The 17,022-nt window shown below is 41.8% G+C and overlaps 1 protein-coding gene across 2 annotated transcripts; it reads right to left on the bottom strand.

The window, feature by feature from the left end:
- Positions 1-240: 240 nt before the first annotated feature.
- kdm4aa (lysine (K)-specific demethylase 4A, genome duplicate a) lies at positions 241-16,714 on the bottom strand. Of its 2 annotated transcripts, none has more exons than XM_010756857.3 (22): positions 16,583-16,714; positions 15,364-15,530; positions 14,502-14,677; positions 14,268-14,382; positions 13,950-14,143; positions 13,631-13,680; positions 13,258-13,361; positions 12,954-13,091; positions 11,854-12,083; positions 11,092-11,252; positions 10,534-10,925; positions 10,129-10,225; positions 9,820-10,004; positions 8,877-9,081; positions 8,573-8,649; positions 7,720-7,775; positions 6,827-6,935; positions 5,618-5,806; positions 5,231-5,401; positions 4,681-4,800; positions 3,813-3,905; positions 241-3,681 (listed from the first exon to the last, which is right to left on the bottom strand). In XM_010756857.3, exons 2-22 carry the CDS (start codon positions 15,499-15,501, stop codon positions 3,541-3,543), a joined length of 3,141 nt encoding a protein of 1,046 aa, XP_010755159.1. In that variant the 5' UTR covers positions 15,502-15,530; positions 16,583-16,714; the 3' UTR covers positions 241-3,540. The 2 variants fall into 2 exon arrangements, with proteins under 2 accessions (XP_010755159.1, XP_027145979.1); XM_027290178.1 differs by lacking the exon at positions 16,583-16,714 and adding an exon at positions 15,993-16,076.
- Positions 16,715-17,022: the final 308 nt, after the last annotated feature.

The following is a 17,022-nucleotide window of genomic DNA, read 5'->3' on the forward strand; positions in this document are numbered from 1 at the left end:
CTACCAAAATCTAATTCTCTGGCAGAACTGTGGCACGTCGCTGCATATCACAGTATGGCGCCTAGAAATGAAAGTCAGTCATAGATCAGTATAATGGAGAGGCCATTCAGATCCCTTGACATGCCCCTGATGTTTATTTATAGTATTAGTTATTAGACTTATGATGTAATAACTTTCAAATCTTTCAGCTTAGGAGAAAAACAAGTGCCAAAGAAATATAAATCAATGAAGACAGACAAATAGCGCTGAAGCAAATTTCTTTACTGAAACAAACAAATGAATTTTACAAAATGCTTGAATGATAATCTGGAAGTTCAGTTCTTTCTCTTCAGGAAGAGACAACAGGAACAGACAGCTCATCTGTGTCAACAGGAAACATCTTAAAATAGACTACATGACATTTACACTTCACAGGATTCTGTGAAAATACACATAGAACATGTTTTACAAAACAACGCAATAAAATAGAATAGAAAATCCCCCCCTCCCCATGTACAACTCTATTGATACTTTATGAATAAAATAAATTTATTCTCCACTGAATTGATGAAAGCAGGATCTTTGAATTGGCAACCAACCAGTAGAAACCTTGCATCTCTCTGTCTGCGGTCTCACACCCCAAGAACAAGTTCACAGGCGAACGATGACGTCTGAAGGCCACCTTGTTCCAGTAGCAAGTGCAACATGATCAATGAGCTTGGCCAAGAGGGAGGGGCGCACAATCCATGACACATTTTATATATGTACAGTTAACATTCTAAAACAGGTCTGTAACAAATTAGAAATGGCAGCACACCACTTTTTAAATGTCCTCGCAAACTGGACTTAAATAAAAGTGCAATGCACAACTTTCAGTAGAAGAGTTAGGAAACAACTGGGTAGACAAAGCGTGTTAAAAATCTGAATGGGTTCTTTAAAATTCATCTATATACCGTAGAAAAAATAGAACATACATCATCGACCTCATCCCCCGCAGTGTTACTGCAGACTCCTGTCTGTAACGCAGAGGCTACTTTCTCAAAGCACCTTAATAAATAGGCTGGTAAAAACAAGTGTAAAAGCTATATTCAGTTCTACTACATTTAATGTCAAGGAATGCAGTTCATTGTTAACAGTTAGTTAAAGATGAGGCATAATTCAGTGGTTTAAATGGCATTGCTCCCACTTAAAGAAATACTTCATCCATATATTATTATTTTTGGATCCATTTGTTACATCATGTAGTCTGGAATGCTGCGGGGGGAGTTTGACATGCTGAGGTTGCAGTTTTCTACTTGTGTGCTCAGTGTGTCCAAAACTGCATGTCAAGCCAAATCTATTTTTACATTAGAAAACATTAAGTCTGCTTGATACACGTCTTGGTCTCCAAATGTCTGTACTAGAGAATAACCTCAACTCAAAGACCATTTACTAACTATTTCAGAGCTTTAAGCTGCAGTTGAAGGCCAGAGAAAAGCTAAAAAATTGACCAAGATCAACAACAAGGTCAGGCTGTACCGCAACCAGCCACCAGGGGGTGATTGAGATGTTTTGGCTTCACTTTTGAAAAGCCATTAAGTCATCCAGCTTTATATATATTGATGGTATAGGCAGTACCATATATTATAAGCTCAAGTTAATGTATTGGCAAGGCAATCCTACATGTCCTATGAAATGTTAAGAAAAGTCTCTTTACTGCCTCTTGGGCCAAGTTTAAAAAGGCGAGCGTATATAGGTGTTGGTTTTCTTGTCAAGACTGTATGCGGATATTACTTAATACACCGAGGTGGTGTAGTGCAAGCACTTGTTTTGTAACGCAGAAGTCAGTATTTTCCTAGGTCTATTGACAAAAAGTGATGAATAACTGACAAATAATTCTCAGAACATCATCGTGCTGCTAGGATTTTGGTAGAACTGTTTTATAAAAGTGGTCATGTTTTTTTTGTACCGTGTTTGTTTTTATGAGTGGAACTGAACTATGAAATAAGATTACAAATGGATGCTACACTATAAAAAAAAACATATTTAAACTCTCAAATATTCATATATCTACTCAAAAGGCAGCTACGTTTGTATGTCTACCTGTAACTTTTTTTCCCCCACCATCAATCTCATCTACAAACATTAGTGCATTATTCCAGGCTATCAAAGGCAAGTAGCTAACCAATGCAATGCTTTTTTTTTGGGTGAAGTATTCCTTTAATCTGAGGATAATCCCAGTGCAATTTTGGTTTCTGATTTATGCCTGCGAAGAGTCTAGCCATGTCGACGGGTTCCAAAAGACCATCGATTTATAAACTCACTTTAGGATAAAACAGCTGTTAATGACGTGTGCTATTTAACTATTTTGGAAGGTTTGTAAATGGAGCTGTTGACTGAAGAGGTCATTGATGGGTCTAAAGATCTGCTACCTGAACCATTCAGCACCTTTCAGGTTGGATACAGGACTTCTTTTTATTGTGTTGGTTTGATTATCTTTAAATGTAATTTAGAGATATGCAATGCCCAGTAGGAAGAGCAAAAGAGACAGCAAACAGCTAACAGTGAACAGTGAAACTAAGGAGAAAGTACTGTACAGAGTTTGGGTCCTTCATTATGCTGCAATGTTGTGGCCTTGTCTTGTAGGCTGAACAAATGTCAGGTCTAGTTTAAAGGCCTGTCTTATTTCAAATGTATGTTATGTTCACGTGGTGCACTTTCCTAAATAAAGCTGGGTTCAGACTAACATGACAGAACTCTAGACTCAGAAAATGGAGCCTGGCAGGTATCAGGGTTTTTTTTTAGAGCAGAAGTCAATAATCGGTTAGTCAATCAACAGGAAATGAATCAATATTCATTTTTTAGTCATTTTCCAAGCAAAGAAATGCAAACTATTTACTGGTTCCAGCTTCTTCCATCATGAAGCTGGCTGCTTTCCTCTATATAGATTGTTCTAAACCTTTTTTATAATTCCGAGACACTATTTAGTAAACCTTCCCCTTAAAATTATATCATTAATAATTATAAGTGTGTTTAGGAAGAGAACTAAAGAAGTAATTACATTAAGGCTATTCATTTGAAATTTGTAAATAAGAGTGTAAACTTTGACCTCTGATATCTGTCGGGCTCTGTGTCACAGGCACTAATGGCAGCATATCCTTTAAACTGAAGGAAACAAGTGGCAGAGTTCAGTGAAATGTTTAGTAATTAAATGAGGAGTTTAAAGTTGAACTCCAGCCTTGGTGCCTTAGGATCAGAATGCTACTTTATTAAACAAATGCCATTCTTATATTGCTTCCTATTGTTATGTACTGCCAGGGCTCGACGTCAGCCTACTGTGTGGAGTCCTATGCACAAACGCAAACAATCTAAATCGCAGTCGAACAAAACAAACAGAACTCTCTTTGACTTAACAAAGGTGGATGAATGAGAAGTAAAAAACAGAACAGTCCGAAGTGGGTCCTGAAGGAAGTCATTTGGGGCTACACTCTCTCAGTGGCTAGCTGCTAAGTTAAGGTACAGTGAGCACAGTTCAGTCTGTCAGTGCTGGTGGTGTGTGTGTGAGCAGACAGGGAGTGAGGGTTACTCCATGATGGCTCTGTAAATCACAGGCTCTATGTAGTCCCCCCTGTAACGTGAGTTGATCACTCTCTGTCTCTTTGACTCCTGGATGATCTCCTTCTCTTCAAAGATCCCATCAAATCTCATGTCCGACGCCTTCGACTGCGGAGACAAACACAAGACAAGATTTTCAGTGTCATTCATTGATTTTACAAATTCTACGTTCGGTCTTTGAACACCTGATGTAGTCCGTGGAATAAAGAGTCCATCTGTGTGGTTTGGGTGGCACTTACCAGTCTGGATTTGACTCTCTTGGGGAGTTCCTCATCCAGAGAGTAGACATCATCTCTCTTGGCTGTTAGCTGCGACCCATCTTCGAATTCCACCTACGTCGCAAAAATATAGCACACAATGCGGGCATGTGGTCATCATCATACCAATCTGTACTTTTAGCTTACTAAATGCTTGATAATAACAACAAACAGACAGCAGACAAAATCACATAACTTAAGAACGCAGCGTGAGCAGCGTTTCTGTATCGGAGGTTGGAGGGTTAAAGACAGAGAACGTTCACGAAACCCTCTATGGCTATAAATAGCTCCTAACTGGCTGAGTTAAGGGAAGCTCCGAAAATAAGAGGATGTTAGTTGGAACTTCAGAACCTCGAAGAGTCATAAACAAAGCATTTTATAGCACAAACACCTGAGTAGTTCAGAGGACTCCTGAGACCTGCTCACAAACAATCAAACGCTGCAGGTTAAGCAGCTTGTAACCTCAGCGATTTATAATCCTGATTCTAAAAAAAAGTCAGCTTGCGGTGTGAAAGGTAAATAAAAACACAATGCAATGATTTGCAAATCCTTTTAGACCAATATTTAGCTGAATACAGTGAAAATGCAAGATATTTAATGTTTAATATAATCAACTCTATTGCTAAAAGGTTCACTTACCAAGAGGATGTGAAAATGATGACACCCAGGGTGCTAAAATAATCCTTTGACTTGCTGAAATCTAATGATTTTAGCTAATTCTAAGCATTTCTGTGCATATTGTGGCACGGTGAGCATGCTTTGAGTATGATGTACTCTGTCTCTATTGTACTAACAATAACAGTAAGACTAACTTTTTTAATGTGACACAAAACAAACAAACAAAGCTTACCAGGTACATGTGAATAGCATGAGCTGCCACAAATTTGGCTCCGTACACCAGGCCGTCCGTCCATCGCACCTGAACCACTTCACCCTGGGGTGGGGGTCCAAGCTGAGCACAGTCTCGGTTCTAACAGAGAAAGGACAGGAAAGCAGAGATTTTATGCTTTCTGGCACAAACAGGAGTCAAATGAAAATAAATCTTGACACTTATCTTTAAGGGTCTAAAAGGGTCTTTTTTTTTTTTAAAAAAAGAAAAAATTCTAGAATTTCTAGAAATATCCTCAGTGGTGATTACGCCAAAATAAAGTCTGAATTATTTAATTTGTGGCACAAAAGTGAAATAGATTTAAATCAGATAACAACCAGTCACGGATGGCACATAGTGAAATTAGAAATAAAGGTCTGTTTCTCTGTCACTTAGATAAATAAAGACACTATTTGAGAGTTTAGGATATTATCAATGACGCATGATGTTCCTGATGTACAGAAGAAAACAGAAAATCCATTTGTAGTATGATCAATCATTACAGGTCAAAACTGTTCATGTATTTTCCTACCACGATGTCTTCGGGGAAGAGATTGTCGCTGAAGGAGCCGTCATCGAAGTTGACCTCGTAGAACGTCTCTTTAGACAGTTGCACCACGTCGCACTGGTAGTAGCGGCCATTCTTGTGCTTGCATATCACCTTCTGTCCCACAGTCAGCTCATGCATGGCTGCTTTATTGCGCTGTCAGACGAGGATACAGGATATCACATTTTTATGTTGACTGGAACCTGCTTTGGGATTCTCTGACATTTGGGCCACTTTAATCTAACAGAACTGGACAATGCTTTCACTGCTGTACAGCCAAAGGGGGGGGGGGGGGGGGCGTGTAAACAGTGCATCTCTAGTTCACAGTAAGCTCTTAAAGAAGAGGACACCTGATCCTCTGTCCTTCCTTACCTCAATCTGAGTGGGGCCTTTGTGTCTACAGCAGGTAACATGGACCACAAACGGCCATTCATCTGGCTGCATGAGTACTCCGGCGGCTTGGGCACAGGTCGGGTGGTAGGCAGTGGGACATCGGCCGTGAGAGCACTGCACGCAGCAGCCAGACGCCTTCTTCATCCGCTTCTTACAGTAGTAACATTTCTGTTGGAAGTTAAAAGCCAGGAGAATTAAACACTTAGGACTGCAGGGGATTTAGGCTCAATAAAAGTGAACCTAACACACAAGGACCAGTATTGGTTTGATGAAGGCTGACAATATTTTACAGTACAGATGGTTGGATGTTCCTTCAGTTTCCAGTGTGTCACACTGTAAATGCTCAAATAGTGGCTGGGGCCTTTATTTAGCTCACCAGCAGAGGAGCTTCTTTTTTTTTAAAATAATAAATATATCTGATCATGTTTTAGTAAGAAGACTTCCTGATTTCTGATTCCCAGCCCTGTTTTGATATAAACTCAACACTTTCTCCGCGTTCACCTCTGAGTCATGTCACACTGTCCCACAGGATTGGTATTAGGGACAATCCACACATTAAGATGCACTGATGATGTATAGGTTCTGTATTTTTTACTGTGCTTTGTCCACAACAGACTGCTACTGTTGCAGGGCTGCTCTCCTTCAGAACAGCCCATAGTGTGAGCGTTTCACTCTCATTCTGACACCTGAACTGGTGTCACAGATTTGATCATATCAGATGGCAACAAATCTATTAATCTATAAGTCATATTTCTTCTCTGTCCTTCTCATTAGCCAATGACTAAAAACATTCTGTTTTTTCTCAGTTTGACCATTTCACCAGATAAAATGACAAATAATGTAAATGTGGCACATGACGTTAGCTGTCAACAGTTGTACAGAGGGCACCCTTTCTGTAGCTCCAACAACCGAGTGATATGTCTTTTTGAGTAAAATGATCAGCTGATGGTGTCACGGGTCACTAAAACCTTCATTAATAACTGTAACTTAAACTTAAGCTTGTGAAAAAGAAAATATTTCAATGAGTCCGATATATTCAAGAGAGATGTACGTCATATTTAATCTCCTAGAGCACAGCTGGTTTGATCTTTATTAGTTCATGTTGGCTACACTCAGACATTACTTGAATGCCAGCTGTCAATCAAGAATGGACCAGTAGCTCATTCATAAAGGTGGGACTGAACTCACCAGTTTAAATCTCTGCAAAGGGATTCCACTTAAATCGACAGGACTTCTTTCAGTGATGTTGACAAAGCGTGCCTCCAGCACAGCAACTGCACACAGCACATGTACCCACCTGCAAACACACACACAGTATTGTGATATTATTAATATTATGATTATTATTATTATTATTATTATGATTATTATTATTATTATTATTATTATTATTATGTACAGTATTATATGTTTCTTTATTTTTCTTGAAAATATCGAACCAAAATCTGTCTGTGTGACTGAGACACTGACAGCTGATTCCTGCTTTGTTCTACTAAGCTCATGTGTTGGTAACATACTGGGCCTGAAATAGTGCAAACACAATATCAGTTGGAACCATTATCCATTTGTGCAAACAGCTGTGTATCAGCCAATAATATAACAATATAACTGGCAGTGTTTATGAATGTGCAAAGAATTTTCTGCGTTCCAACGTGCTCGTGTTCTTGGTGAACTGTGAACTACATGTATGTTTGTAAGGATGAACGAGCTTTCGAGTGTCATAGTATCCTGTGAGAGATAATGGTGCTCAACAACACATACATGATAAAAAAGAAAAGGAAAATGATGTAGGCGGAAATTAAATTTCACTTCCTTTTTCCAGCAGAGCTGATTAAGCGAATGATCACAAGAAACCATTAACAAAGAGCGAAACTACAAGCTAACGACCACTAAGCTTCTCTACCCGTCAAACAATTCTAGATGGCTGCATCTGTAGTTAGACCAAAACTATTCCAACTGCCATATTGTCAGCTATGAGCAGCTTGGCACTTTAAACCAGTCTGACTGGAACACTAAAGTCAGCAGATTTAATGATAAAACACCTGTGCTTTCCTGTTCCTAATGACTCTGGAACAACTTACTTGTTGTTGTTGGCTTTCTGCAAGGCTCCGCCCCTCAGCGAACACAAACAGCAATTCTGCAAAAAAAGAACACGAGAACTGTTAGGAGAACGAAGGGCAAAACCTCTTGTTGCTGTAGTTTGGAGCTACAGCAGCTGGAAACGTGTTTGTATGTTTATGTGGGTCAAACTGTCGCATCTGCAGTACGTGATTTATGGATTCTAACCATCTCCAGTGTGAGACGATTAGAGGTACGTGATGTGCATTTTTTCAGACAATAACCTGTGTCTCATGGCGGATAGTGAGAAAATAACAGATCTTTACACATTTTCGGATTTTGAAAAGAAGTTCAAACCTTTACTTTCCGCACACCTGAGGCTACGTTAACGCAACAAAAACAAAGAACTGACAGATTTATTTTTTTTTAAGACTATTTTATATTTTTGGCCTTTTATGCCTTTAATGATAGTACAGCTGAAGATAGACAGGAAGCAGGGGACAGAGAGAGGGGGAATGACACGCAGTTAATGGCCGTCCAATGCGGGATTCTAACCAGAGCCAGCTGCAGCGAGGACTGAAGCCTCTACACACGGGGCGGCCGCTTAACCCACTACGCTACCGACCACCCCTGACGGATTTTTCAAGTTCATTAAACAACTTCAAACATACTTCGATCAAAAGATTTAAAAATAAACGATTATTTGTTTACTTTATTATCAGCTGATAATTTGTTGTCTATAATTTAATAATCACAATTATACAGACTGATCCTCACTGAACAGTATGTTGTGCATCACTAACAGTACAGAGCAGTGTTTCTATGGAACCAGTGATTTTCTGTGTAGAGGAAATCCACCCTGGTGACTTCACTGACCTCAGTCATGGCGTTGGCCTTGCAGCGCGCACATTTCCAGTCCTTGCTCACAGTGGCTGGATCCACGCCGTAACAGCCTGCAACATACAAACACAAAGTCTGACACACTGCTGTGGTGGGCTTTTTATGAAGGTCTGTTAGCCTGCGCTGCCACCCAGAGGCAGTGTTCAGTCAGTGCAGGTAATACGATGGTACGTTTCTATGCTAGTGACACATAAGAATAAGAATATGAGCCAGGGTTTGATCATGTACACACATGCTGTGTCACATATTATACTGAGTCCAAGAGTGTGTTTGTACTGACTGGTGTGAACACGGACGCTGCACTGAGAGCAGCTGATGAGCAGGCTGGTTCCATCCTCCTCTAGATGAGGTGTGACCGGCTGCTCCTCACACTCAGAGTCCTCCTCTGTGGTGGTGGTGAAACACATCTCTAGGATCAGAGGTTTGGTCCGCATCCACCCGCCGGCCACCACGACAGGACCGTCTACACTGTTCCCACATTCGGTCTGACAACACACAGAAACACGGAGCTTACACACTATGAAACAAGTCAAATCCTATTCTCAATACTACCTAAAAATAGCAACTTTTCTCCTTTAACAGCTGCTTGTTCACAGGACAGTTAATCTGTCAAGTCAGATATCAGGTGCTACCTCTGGACATAGCCTCTGAGCCTAAATCTGATGCTCTTATATCCCGATCAGCAGACTGGAAAACTCAAATTATGACTCTGTAATCATTAGGTAACATCCAAGATATAATGTATCTGCTCTAATATGTAGACACATATTTATGGAAAATGCCACAGTAATGTAAATAGTAAATGTATGAAGGAGAATAGCCAGTGTCAATCAACTGTCACTGTTTATTTTGCACTACACTGACATAAGGCTACATATATATGCAGATAAAGCTGCATTCACACAGGATCAGGGAGTGCGTCTATATGTGCTGAGCGTAACCTCTGATTTTTTACTGCCACAGCCAAAATACACTACTCCCCACTCACATGAATGGAAAAAGTGCCTTTTTGTCTAGTACTTCCTGTCTGAATGACATCTAACTTCGCAACCAAAGCTGGCCGGTATTTCTGAAACCAACCAAATGTAACAATGCAACTGTAGCGAGAGGGATTTACCTAATTTGATTTACATTCCATTCAAAGTCAGAGTTTAGTTTTTCCTATCTCTATATGTTGGTACAGCTCAACAGAGTACTGGGAATGAGCGGTGAGTGGAGATTACCTGCTGGTATGTTTGGAACAGCATACAGATGGAGCAGTATGGAGGTTTGGAGCCCATGCGCTGGTTGTACTCCCTCTCTTTTTTCAGGTTGGGAGGTCTGTTCTGCCACAGGTGAGCCAGAGGTTTAGCCCAGCTCTCCCCTTCCAGACCACCCTCCTCTACTCGGGGGGCCTCCTGGGGGGCCTCTGAAGTACAAGAGCAACAAACACATTTATATCAAATAACAACTAGAGGATGCAAGAGACATTTCTGCATATCAGGCCAATATTAAATGGTTGGTTAGGTGGTTAGGCACCCCTCTTTACAGACCTTCATCACTCATGCCATCCTTTATGAGTGGATGGTGGCCTGGCAGCTGCCCAAGATCACTCTCCGATTCTCCATCTCCAGACATATCTTCAGCAACCTGATGGTCATACACAGCTACTGTTAACATCCAGGCGGGAGGAGTTTTTTTTAAAAGGCCATCACTGTGTTTTTTATTTTTGCATGCTCAGCTTATCAACCTATAACCTGCACGCAATCACAGTGAACATTCAGCATCTGTATTTTGTCTTTAGGTGGTGTTTGTGTAGCGTCTTGCAGCAAGGTAAAAAAAAACAAAACAAAACAGCTCTTCCACAACTTACAACTTGCGTACACACAACTTACAGGCAAAAGGCTCAAACACGTGAAGTACAGCATTAACTGTGTGTAACATCTGTATCCACTCACTGCTTTGCCAACATGTCTGTTGTCCCTCTCCATCTCGCTGTCACTACCCTCGCTCTTCTTCTCCTCTTTGAGCAGGGCGTCTCCCTCTCCGTAGTCTCCTTTGGCGTAGCTGTGGACGTGCAGGACATCCGCGGGGCTCAGCGTCCTCTGAAACAGTTTGTGCGCCGGACTGCAGCCGTTGCCCGGCTGAGGCTCGTCGTTGTCCTCGGAGCACGGAGCCACCACCTGGCTCTCAACGGGCTCGGGAGGACAGGTGTCTGGAGCCGACACGCCGTTCTTCTCTTTCTTTAAAGGGCTTCGTCTGTTTGAAGTTTTCTTGGTACTTGCTTTGGACTGGGATTTAGTCTGAGGCTTGGTGTCTTTCTCCTTCTTAGGCTCCGGGTTGACTTTTTCTAAAAGAATAACACAGTAATGATACATGGCAACCATTGGCTTTAAAGTGACAGTTCCATCTCTTATTTGAAGGAAAGAAAAATCAGGTCACAAGAGCCCAGAGCTAAGAGGAGAAAGAAAAAGGTCTCAAAGCTGAAAACATTCATTCTGTGAAGTGTGTGTTACCTTTATCTGGCTTGACAGGAACTTTAGTTGGAGATTCCTTGCGTGACAGCTTGACCCTCTTTGGCTCCACCTCCTCGGTCTCCGCGGTCAGATCAGGTTTGATGTCTTCTGAGGCTTCAACAGTCTCAAGCTGACGCTTTGTCCCGGCCTGAGGCTTTGGACTGATACATGAGAGACATCAGTGAAGATATGTCTGACAGGACTCAGAGGGAAACACTGATTCCTACAGACTAGTGACAGCAAAGAAACATCTGAGTGAAGTACGTGTACAAACACAACATCTTCAGATGACTGAACTGAATAAACTGCACCACAGATTGAATCTGTAGCTTTTAGCAGGTGCACCTCCTCACTGGTGACTGACAGCAACCTTGTGAGTGATTCACAGTACGTTACTTCCTGCAGTAGCCACAGAAGCAATCAAATCGTGATGACAGTCACAAGCACTTGGCTGCCCGAGCCGTTAATAAACAGTGCTTGAGCAGTAAAGGTCAGTTTCATGCTGAACTGGAACAGACTGAGTGTACTGTATCACTGAACCAAAGACAGTCAGAATCAGCACTTTCTGCAGTATGAGCCATGATGCATTCACTGACCTTTGTGCAAACTGAAAGAGATCTGAACAGAGATGCTATAGCTAAGCCAGAAAAAAAGTAAAGAAACTACAAACTGACAGAAACAATGTGAATCACCAGGGCCTTCAATTGACATCCACAGTACAATGTCTTAAGATTTGTGTAGGCAGCGAGTATATATCAAGACCTTTTGTCCTCCTGGACAGGAGTAGCGGGCTCTTCAGATCCAGCCTCACAGGGACTCTTTGAAGGCTCCATCTTATCTTCTTTCACAAACTCAGCGGCCTCTGGCGTGGGTTTGGAGTGGTCGATGGGAGCGTTGTCTTTTCCTGCTTTCCACAGTTTGTAACGATCTGGCTGAAACTTGCGTACAAACACATCCATGGAGATTTTTACCATGTCCTGACGGCATGAACACTGGGAGGAAAACACAGAACAACAGCAGAATTAGATTAGATATACTTTATTCATCCCACCATGGGAAAATTTACTTGTATTTAATTTAATCTTAGAAAATGATGACTTGACAACAGTTGCATTCATCGTTGGGGCCGATGACATATTTAAATATTCTAGCCTTGTAGTTGAATATTTGAAAAGTTTTATTCCAAGAGGATGATCCTAAGAATGTTAGGATTTATTCTAAAGCAGTACCATCTGGTCTTGACCCTGACCTCTGAAACCTCAAAATGATCCTGGTATTTTAGCCTTACAGGTGGGTTTAACAGAATAATAGTATTCTACCTAAAACTGACATTCAGACAAGATCGGGCATTGTGGCGAAAACACACATTTTTCCGTTAATTTGAGTAGAGGGTCCAGCTGTGCAAGGCCACGAAAACACAGTGATCTGCTGCAGAGAAGTTGGATCTAACGCTGCAGCTGCAATTAGATGCTCAGATCAGTAAAACCCTCCACAGTCAGCCTGAAATGTCTCAGAAACAGAGACTCACTAAATTCTGATACTCTACCTGATGTGTTATGGCTTTGTTTATTTCATGTACCTAGCTTCTAAATCTGTGTCTGACTCCCCCACACCACCACAGCAGCTGATCCTGTCTGAATGAGGGTTTAGATGTTGCAGAGGTTAATGGTTTGGTGGAACCAAAATCTCGTCATTCTTGCTTTGTGCTTGTAAACAAGTGTGTTACAAAATATTGTGACATCATGATCGATACTTGTGTGTGTGCTCGAAATGTAGCAGAACACATGGAAGCAGCTGGAGTATTTGCATACAGTTCATCACTGGATTCAGATTCACAGCTGTTTACTGATGTTTTTATGTACCAGTGTTGCCTGTTTTCCGTAATCGATCCATCGCTGGGTGGCGAAGTTGGTGGACTCAGCACAGTTGAATCCATGGTTGAAACCGGCGTGGTAGCCAAACGGGAATGTCACAATGAACTGCCCGGCCTCCTGGGTGACCTGAACACAGAAGAGACACAGAACAACAAGAGCTGGTACATCGTTTAGCTTAAACCGTCACACAGATTTTTCACATCATTGTGTAACTTAAGTTTATTTTCTGCTTGTTTATAAAATAATTAGCAGCTTTATTGCTAATTGCAGCACAGAGTAAATGAAAAGTCACCTTCTCAAATGGTATGCCGTATTTTTTCAGGATTGAGGGCGAGATTAAAGTCATCTTGTGGCGCAGGAAGGCTTCACAGCTCTGAGCATTCCCTGGAAAGAAACCTGGAAATAAAGAAAACCATCAGTGAAGACAACCCTCTCCGTTTGTGTAAGACATGTAAACGCAACTGCTATAACGGTCTCTAAGGTACTTTCCATACAGTATAGAGGCTCACTGAAAGCAGCGTTGACTTCCTCTTTAAAACCACTGAGCATGACAGGCTGAAGTAACTTGTGGCCAGTAACCCAGTGGTTAAGATTTGACCATCAATATACTGTGAATGATCCATTTTTACTCTCTCTTTGCATTTCTTCAAGCACCCAACACATACCCTTGGCGAGACGTTCCAGTCTTTTCCCATGTTCTGGTGGGACGACATACCTGAAGAGAAACAAGAGTGCACAAACAGGATGAGGGCCAGCAGAGTAGACAAGCTGCTCTACTTTGAATGAGTTGTTTGTTGTTTTGGAGAACAAAGGCTGTAAATTATAACCACAGAGAAGAATAACTGTTGTTCGCTGGCTCTGTACGTCACTCTGTCTGCAGAAGTAGGGTTAGGATTATTTACACAGACACTGCTAATACATATGCAGCAGTGAGAAGCTGAAAAGCAGTGTGACACGTGTCTGAGGGTGTGTCACTGAATGTACCAGGATTTAGGCTCTCCGAAGTGCAGGTAGTTGATGCTGTACAGATCCATGTCCTCTGTGTGCCAGGCGAAGGCACTCTTCCACATGCCAAAATAGAGGTACGGTGTGTTGACTCCTTTGATCTTAATCCCGCTCTCGCTCTCCACAGTGTCCAGAATGGTGTTGAGACGGCCAATGTTCCATTCAGTCACATCCTACAAAAAGGAGGAATTGAGCAGAGGCTGTGATGACATGCTGGAAAAGATGAACCTATACGAGTGTGTAAGCATCTAAAAGAAATGACGAGATGTGTGCTCCATTTCAACCTATTGCACTCACTGGATCGTACAGCGTTCCGCTGACATCAGCTCCGTAGAGGGGTGGGTTGAAGGTCAGGTTCTTCCAAAACTTCCTCTCCAGCTCGTCGAAATCCACGTATCGAGGATTACAAAACCTGCAGTGAGACGAGATTCAGTCAAAGTCTACTGAATGAGAAGGTTTCAGTCTTAAGGGGATCATCTACTGCATCAGGTAATCCCTGGCTCTGATTTATGATCTAACATGTGCACTGACTTGTCCATGTTGGAGGTCTTGCGGAACTCGTGGACGGTCATCGGCTTTTTCTGGATGTTGTACTGGGTGAACAGTCCGGACTGGCCGGTCACCACTTGCTGAATGGGAGCAGGAATCACCAGGTCGTCGATGTCATCGTACGTCCGTCGAGGTTTCCAGTCTTTAGGTGGAATAACCTGCAGGAGAAGAACAGAACAGAGACATTTCTGTTAGAGAGACTGAGAGCAGGAGAGCACGACTCAGACAGCAGGTAGTACTCACTACAGATTTCTAACTGGGTCAGATTGGCTGTTGTCCCTGAAAATCTCAGTTTGACTGACGGCAGCTTGACAGCAATCTAAAAAAATAATGAAGTGCATGAAGTAGAAATATACATGATCACAAATTTACCATGTGAACTATTATTATAATTCTATAATTATAACTCCACTGATTCCACTGATACGCTGACACAATGCATAAATATGGGTTCGTTCGGTCATTCATCCTGTGCCATGCTTCCTCTGGTGACTGTACCATAACACAATAAATAATCTTTGTGAAGCAGCCACAGGAAATATTCATTTCACATTAATACTAATATGCAAATTTCAAGCAATGTCTTTCTTTGGCTTTGCTTCAGGTAATGCGTTGGACTAATTCTGTTTTTAACTTCAGCTTGTTTCTGTACCGCTTGTTTTGTTTACTGCAAACTACAGAACCAAATGTGGTCCTCGGACTGAACGCCACATAGTTCCTGAAGGCTGCACCATCGATATGTGAATGTGCGTGAATGGTTAGCTCACAAAAATGACGAACACTTGGCACCTTGCACTGTCAACACACCGTATCACAATAACCTGACAAGACATACTTTACTTACCTTTGCCATTCCAGCTTTGTGTGCTCCTTGTGACTCCATGTAGGCAATATAGCGGGTGAAGTCCTTAAACTCCTCCTTGGAGGGAGTGAAGGTCATTATCCTGGAGCCCACGCTTTGGGCCGGTGTGTCTGTGGTCATTTTTGGGATTGTTTCCTTTGACCTCAACTCTGATTGGGGGGGAAAAAAAACACAGACATGAATGCAGGTGACATGTCTGACAGCGTGTGGTTCACTTTAAAGTGTCAGCTCTGTGCAATTATTGTTACAGTAAGAGACCGTCCGATAGACGAGACCAGACCAGACCAGACAATTCTCTGTTATCACACAAAGTATACAACATGTCATGGTGAACAGAATTAATGCTCTTAAACATCATGTGTATTGTTTGTCAAAACAGTAAGGAGGCTGTCACTGTATTTTCTTCAACCATGACACTTACACCCAGTCACACCTGGCCTTAATTTACACAGAGAGAACTTCAAACTCACTTTCTGACTTGTACAACCGTTACTTGATTTGTGAAAACAGAAAAACTTTCTCCAAAAGATAAAAGAGAATAAAAATGTTTAGTACTTTTATGCATTCAAGTTGCTGCTAGCTACCGTTATGCCACTAAAGACCTGACTTACGTTACATTATTACCGAGGCAGTGTTTTCTTTGAGTGGAGTTAACCAACTTTAAGCTGGCGGCCATTAAAGCCTAAACTCTGACATTACGGACTTTACCAGCAAAAACCACCAAGAGTTGCGGCTCCGCCGTTTTTAACCCTGATTGGATAAAACCTTCATTAGTTCTGAATCCTCGGCCTGTGATTGGTCCGACGCCACGCCCGTCACGCGCCGTGGCCCACTGACAGCGCTGCTCCTCGGGAAAAATATTTAGCTAGTCCGCTAGCTAACGTAGCTAACTGCAAGATAACGTCAAAGTGTAGTCAACAAGAAAAACAAACCAAGCCGCTGTCACGCTCAGGAGCGAACAGCAGGTCACCATCATTTACAAGTCGATACGAGTGGCCCTGTCAAAGCGGATAATAACGACTGAGAGCAGAAGCAGTGCATAGCGGACTCGGAGATGTGACAGCTGCCTCGGCTCTCAGCTAACGTTCACTAGCAAACACGGCTTGTTGCTGACCGTCAGTTTCTCGTGCACAAACTTAAGAGTTACTGCTACTTTCCCCACACAAACAAACTCGTCCCGAAGTGTCAAACATTCACTTACACACGCCGAAATGCTGACGAGTTGTTATTTTCTCAGATCACAGGTAGTAAGAGGAGAAATACAGACATCATCAGTCCGGGTAGAAAAGACAGTCCTCCATTATTCCAGTGACGCATGCCCAGTGTGTGTTTGTTTACATGGAGCTCGGTGGGCGGGGCTTCCGTTGTGCCCCAGCCAATCACAACACCCACTTTTTCTCCAAACCATGCCTCATACAGAGATTCACATTCTGTCAGAGATGAGTTAGAAAACACACCTTAGAAGAAATTATGATATAATATGTTATTGTTCTGTATCTAAAGCACCCTAGTAAAAAAAGAGTACATTACAATACTCTTTTTATATATCATTCCACTTTTATCCTAAGTACTTGTCTGTTTTAAAGGTTGATTGTTTTTCGTGTTTATTGTGGGTTTTTTTTTGTGTGCCTTTTCTACTTT

The sequence above is a fragment of the Larimichthys crocea genome, chromosome XVII (assembly GCF_000972845.2).
Source record: "Larimichthys crocea isolate SSNF chromosome XVII, L_crocea_2.0, whole genome shotgun sequence".
NCBI classification, from domain to species: domain Eukaryota; kingdom Metazoa; phylum Chordata; class Actinopteri; family Sciaenidae; genus Larimichthys; species Larimichthys crocea.

Coding starts and splice junctions, on each gene's coding strand:
- kdm4aa (XM_010756857.3), bottom strand. CDS start 15,501: ATGACCACAGACACACCGGCCCAAAGCGTGGGCTCCAGGATAATGACC. Junction 10,226..10,533: donor ACAGACATGTTGGCAAAGCA/GTGAGTGGATAC, acceptor TATGACCATCAG/GTTGCTGAAGATATGTCTGG. Junction 4,801..5,230: donor TCTTCCCCGAAGACATCGTG/GTAGGAAAATAC, acceptor TTTCTCTGTTAG/AACCGAGACTGTGCTCAGCT.